Genomic DNA, 6267 nt, shown 5'->3' on the forward strand with positions numbered 1-6267 from the left:
ACAGACAAGAAATTATGGCAGTCGCTTAATCTCATTTCTTTTTGCAACTTTTAGAATGCTTGTGTTTACATAATATTAAATCAACAAGAGGTAAAAGGATCGAGCTGTTAACTTCCAGATGTGAAACTAAGAATATTAACCATGTTTAAAGGAAGATTTGGTAACAAATTAACATGATAATCTAATTAATCTCATTTTTTTAGAAATGGTGCATAAATGTCATTATAACATATTAAACATATTTGACATAAATTAACCAAAATATTGATTGCTTGCTAATATTGTTGGCTGGTGTCGAGTTTGATCCTTTGACATCAAACTCGAACCATGGGTATGTTTATGTGGTGTCGAGTTTGATCCTTTGACATCAAACTCGAACCATGGGTATGTTTATGTTGTTAAATGTTATGAAACACCTACATTTTAAAAATTCTGACGTGTCGTGTTCGACATTTTTTGACACTCTCTGACACTTCGACACTCTAACACGCATTATAGAAATTTAAAAAAAATTCAAAGGTTGTGCTGTGTTGAGTTTTTGGTTTCAATTATTAGATTTGTTGGATTATGATTACCATTTTATTGAGTTTAATATAAATATTTGAAAATATTATATTTCTTTGCAAAATTGATGAATATTATAAGTTTATTTTTATTTTTTTGTTAAATTATTGAATATTAAATATAATATACACTACATAAATTAAAAATATTATTTAATATCAAAACGTTTCTTAACATGTCAAATTTTTTTTTTTTTTTAGAATTAACGTGTCGGAGTGTCGTATATCGGGTCACGTGTCCCGTGTCGGTATCGATGCTACATAGGTTAAATGGGTATGGAGCTGAAATTCAAGCTTTCTCTGCTGTTTTAAAAGCCAAAAGGATCAGTTCATCTAATAGAATTGAACACGCCCTTAAAAATCTTAGATTTGATTTCTGTGATTTTTTATTGGAAGGGTAAGTGTCTCGGTATGCTTTCGTTCAAATTCGTTACATACCTTGACTTTAGAATCGAGCAATCACTCTTTCTCTTAATTATTTTAGTGCATAGGAGTCAACGGCCTCATATTACACCAACAATATGGAAAACCTTGCAATTGAAACTCCGATGTGCTAAACTGATAGAAGAGGTGAACCTTCTTCGTTCTTTTTGAGGGGTAAACAATAGGGTCATCAAGATTTAATAGTGTATCTCCTTACGCTTAATTTTAACCTTCTTGAAATTGAAAATTTTGGTGTTTAGGACAAGAATTGGATATACTTTTATTTGGTTATTTTTAAATTAAAAATGCTTGTAATAAAAATGCAAGAGAGATTTTGAGTGAAAAGTTGTGTTTGAATGCAAAATTATTTAATCTAAACATAACCAAGATTAATGCATAGTTTAGCTTTCGAAGGAAAATTATCAGTTTATAATCAGTCCAGTTAACACTATTCTTTCTATTTTCATATGCTCATGGATAAAGATTAATTGATCCCATTGTTGATCTAATTTGATCATACTAATGTTACATATATAATGGTAAGTTTGTCACACATACTCTACTATGGATGAATTAATGTTACATATACATAACATTTATATATGAACAAGTTCTGCATAAGAATAAAGAACTATACAGTGCATGGTCTGGATAGCAGCAGAACAAAGACAGGCAAACAAAACTAATTTTGATTAAAGATTCTCTCCATTCTGTAACAATTTATGTTTGATTCAAGATCACAAGGATAATCTCTGAGTTTATCTATCTACCGATGTGTTTATGGTTGGCTGCTACCATTAGCTTTTTGTCTAATATTTTGAAGCTTTCTTTTATCATTGACAAGGGCATTTCTATTTGAACCTGTTAATAGAACCCTTCATGTTTCAGAAGCTTGTGTTGTAACTTTTAAGTTAGGGATAATAAACGTAGCAGACACTACCTTTGAAAGCCAAGTCAATATATGGTGCATGTAGTTAAATTTGGGGTATAATGCGTGGAACTTGGTATTGGGAGCCAAGTCACACTTTTGGTTACGCTAGCTTGAGAAAATCTGAGTACAAACTACTTTAAATGATGATGGCCATGAGAAACTATAGGATATTAAACTCTTCTAAGGCATTATAATATGGGAGTTTGAAGCTTCAAGCTGTGAGATCCACAATCCATTTCATTTTGCATTCTCTTTTTATTTTGCTTTGTTGGAACTACCAATATTACCACTTCCACCTTCGGATTCTGAAGAGCCCTTTACAATGCAGCAACTGCAACCTTCGGCTATTTGACTTAAGGCTTTGGTCACCTATAATAATATACGAAATAAAATTAGAAAAAGATATTTGGTCTTTATTATGGGGAAAATATGTAGTGTAATTAACAAGTTAAGAAGAAACTCAAAATCATGCTATATGTTGCAGATAAATTGTTTTAAGTGAGTTAGTTAGTGAGGGAATTTTTTTAGAATAATATTAGAGGAGGAAATAAAAGGAGAGTGTGTGTAGTGAGGTAGGCATGTATTGAGTGAAAAGTGAAAAATTTGGGGATCTTTTGGAGATTAGGGTAGTTGGTTGTAGGGGGTAGTTGAGGTCTTTTGGATTTATTTTCTGTCATTAATGTTTGTAAGGAATTTGTCTTCATTTATGCTTTTCATCAATTTACAGTGAATAAAATTGGGTTCCTTAAGTCATGCTACATATTTTTTTAACCACAGTCTAACTGGCTTGAGATGGAAGCCTTGGGGCAGAGGTAAGATAGCTCCTTGTGATCGAGAGGTTACGAGTTCAAATATGAAAAATAGCCTATTTGCAGAAATGTTATGGTAAAGCTGTATATAATCGACCCTTAATCCTACCTTCGTAAGTGGAGAAGCCTTATATACCGGGATTTGCCTTTTTTTACAGTGTATCTGGCTTAAGTAAATTGAGGAGTAGACTAAACTATATGACTCAAAATGGCTATCCTAGCCATATATTTAATATCACACTTTTCTACTAATGTGGGCTTGAATGTCATAAAGTTCTAAAAGAAAGTCCTGCAGTTGCATTTTTATAATATGGAAGTGGAAGATAAAGATGGCATGAGTTGGGTATTATTTGTACGTAAAAAACAGCAGAATATTAGAACTTTTGATGACAATGTTTAATATTATGTATAGCATAAAGAAATAGCAATTGTAGACTAACTGTAGTCATATCCAATCGCTTGTGAGGATCATTCTTAAGACAATTTCCAGCTAGACGAATCATCCAAAAGAGTTGATGACAGTCATGGGAGTTCATCAACCTTCCATCAATAAGTGCATGACAGTTCCCTTTTTTCATTAGTGGTCTAGCCTGCACAAAAATCACCAACTAAAACTCCTAGGAACCTTGAATGAAATAAGGAACTGAGAGAAGAAATTCAGACCCCCTACAATAGGCAGCTTCAAAAAAATTTGCAGTTTTAATTTTTTAGAAGAATTTTTAGAATACATCAACATCATCAACATCAACATTACATTTATGGTAGATTAGTTGGAGTCGGTAGTCGATGAATCCAAATAAAAATAAGCAAAAATTTAGGGAAAAGAAAACTAAATAATAGAGAATAATTAAATAGATAAATATAAAAAAAAAGACCACTGTTTGTAACAAAGGAAATATCGAGTTTATTCCTCCACATGCTAATGGCTATCCTCCATTCCATCCTAAGACAAATTATATGTAAATTTATTTCTCATTTCATTAAGTATTGCTTTACTAATGTCTCTTAAATAAGGGAGGAATGTTGTTTTAGGTGCAGTGAGTCGGTCGTAAAAACAACTATTTCTATGAGATGAACCCATATGAAGTTTTAAAATACATGTTCTAATAATCTTTATTTGCAACTATCCTCCAAAGTACATGACAACTGCTGCTTAAAGTGATCAAGAGAATAAGAGAAATGCAATGACAATTGACAGGTAGGGTATGTATGTACTACTAAATTCTACTATAAAGAAAGAAGAAATGGAACTTAGTTGTATGCATCAACTTTATTGTATTCAGATTCTTACCCATCCAGATAGATCTTTTCCTCCAAGTCTTTTGTCTGTGGCACTCATTCCACTTATTAGCTGTAGTAGAACCAATCCAAAAGAATACACATCTGTCTTACATGACACTTTACCAAATTCTGCATATTCTGGTGCAAAATATGCCAGATTTCCAACACAGTCTGTTAAGTATGAGGAATCTTCAGCTACAATTCTAGCCAAACCAAAATCACCCAGCTGAAAAAAACATAAAATGACTTTGTTATTTGAACTTGATGAGGTAAAAACCTTGTGGTTGTGGAACCAAATCACAATTATAAGAACTTGTGAAATAATCATCCACCACTAATATGTTGTAGCAAATATATATATATATATATATGAGTTTAGTGTTTCTAATAATCCATGGCAAATGAAATCCTAGATGGTAGAGACTTCCATTCTACAAAAGCAGCAGAAGCATTGTTAAATAAATGAAGGGTTTTATATTTCTCATTCAACATGAGAATTGAATTCTCATGTTGTAGAGACAAAAAGTATGTGGGATCCGTATGTTAGAAAAAATTATGTGTAGGATCCATGTTGGCACGGAAATCGAAGTGTGTGTAGGAAAATTCAAATTCTCATGTTAAATGAGAATTATAAAACCCATAAATGAATTAGTTCTCCATGATTTTTTTATCCTAAAATACTGATTGTGCACATTATTACCAATACTTCATAATCATGTGTAAGAAGAATGTTGCTTGGTGTCATATCTCTATGTATGATGTTGTTCTCATGGAGGTACAGCAATCCTTTTGCAGTTCCATTGGCTACTTTCACCCTGTCTTGCCAGCTAATAGGTTTACGAGAATGTTCTGCATTGTAGTAACCACAGTTAATATCTCTTTAATATCTTAACAGGAGATGCATGGGCAAAACCCCCCACACAAGGCTCCCCGACATGCGAGGGCGTGGGTGAGGGTTGATTATACGCAGTTTTCTTATCCTTGCATTTTTACAAAGAGACTGTTTCTCAGACGCGAATCCTTGACCTCCAAGTCACAAAGAGCAATTTTACCACTGCTTGAAGGCATGCCATCCATCTTAACAAATAACAAGAGATGCATGCATTCATAATTTTAGGAAATAGATCATCTCAAATTTCTTTTTAACATGACAACATCACGGGAAAAATCTTAGATATTCATTGATTGATCAATGGTCAGAAAATCAAAATTACCATTTTCTTTTCTCCATATTATGAGTTTTGTCAATAATTTTGTGACCATATATCTGTTAATGAATGATTAAGATTTTTCGCATGACGTGGTAATAAAAAAAAAAAATAGACGTGATCATAATAAAAAAACCTAGATAGAGGATGCTTTCCCATAATTTTAGTAGTATGAACTAACTAAGTTTGGTTTTATTTTGATTATACGTGATAAATGTTGGTCCAGTGAACCATTGCAGACATATTCATAAACAAGAAGCCTATGGTTTCCTTCTGAACACGATCCAAGAAGCATGACCACATTCTTGTGTTTTGCTTTGCTGAGTGCATCAACTTCAGACTTGAATTCCTTCTCTCCTTTGTGGCTTTCATACACATGTTGTTTAACAGCAATCTTCAGTCCATGCAACTCCCCTTTGTAGACAGAACCAAACCCACCTTCTGACAGAAAGTTCTTTAGGGAAAAACCCTGTGTGGCTGCATACAGCTCAGCATATGTGAACTCTCTCTTCCATTCAAATTTTGGTCTCCTGTTCTTGCAAACAGTGCAAACAGAACTCTCAAATTGTTCAACCAAATGATGTGCTTCACGGTTGTTGGTGTGTTGTTTTTCTTGTTTGACTGGTGTGCATGGATGAGTCATTTTTGTTTGACCAGTCTATTGAAACACAAGGAAAGTGAATTCACAAGGGCTTGTTTATATGTTATGTTCTCCATTTGAAGGGTTCTTTTCGCCTTGAAATTGGAGCCCAACAAGTTTGGCCTTTGGAGGGACTATGCTGTGGCACTAGGATTCCAAGGGTTGCTTAGTAGAAGAGGACGTAGGGATCTAGACAAGGGACTTGTATATGAAGCATAGTTGATGAATAATTGGGTATCTAGATTCTTTTCCATCCAATATTCAATGTACCTTGATGCTCTCAAAATTGTTTATAATGTTGTTGGCTAGACTAATTATGGGAAAGAATATTCGAGACGGAATGGATACTCCCATGTCATATAATTTGACCTCGTGAGATAATATCAGACATTCCGAGACAAATTAAGTAATT

The 6267-nt window shown here is 33.3% G+C and overlaps 1 protein-coding gene across 1 annotated transcript; it reads right to left on the bottom strand.

Moving 5' to 3' along the window:
- Nucleotides 1-2172: 2172 nt before the first annotated feature.
- On the bottom strand, nt 2173-5858 carry LOC133284686 (putative serine/threonine-protein kinase). Its single transcript, XM_061481759.1, has 5 exons — nt 5423-5858; nt 4708-4856; nt 4018-4233; nt 3167-3316; nt 2173-2286 (listed from the first exon to the last, which is right to left on the bottom strand). Exons 1-5 carry the CDS (start codon nt 5856-5858, stop codon nt 2173-2175), a joined length of 1065 nt encoding a protein of 354 aa, XP_061337743.1.
- Nucleotides 5859-6267: the final 409 nt, after the last annotated feature.

The sequence above is a fragment of the Gastrolobium bilobum genome, unplaced genomic scaffold (assembly GCF_033153095.1).
Source record: "Gastrolobium bilobum isolate Gb01-03AN ecotype WA unplaced genomic scaffold, APGP_CSIRO_Gbil_v1 utg6177, whole genome shotgun sequence".
In the NCBI taxonomy this organism is placed as follows: domain Eukaryota; kingdom Viridiplantae; phylum Streptophyta; class Magnoliopsida; order Fabales; family Fabaceae; genus Gastrolobium; species Gastrolobium bilobum.

Coding starts and splice junctions, on each gene's coding strand:
- LOC133284686 (XM_061481759.1), bottom strand. CDS start 5,858: ATGACTCATCCATGCACACCAGTCAAACAAGAAAAACAACACACCAAC. Junction 3,317..4,017: donor GAAAAGATCTATCTGGATGG/GTAAGAATCTGA, acceptor ATTTTTGTGCAG/GCTAGACCACTAATGAAAAA. Junction 2,287..3,166: donor AGCGATTGGATATGACTACA/GTTAGTCTACAA, acceptor ATATTATTATAG/GTGACCAAAGCCTTAAGTCA.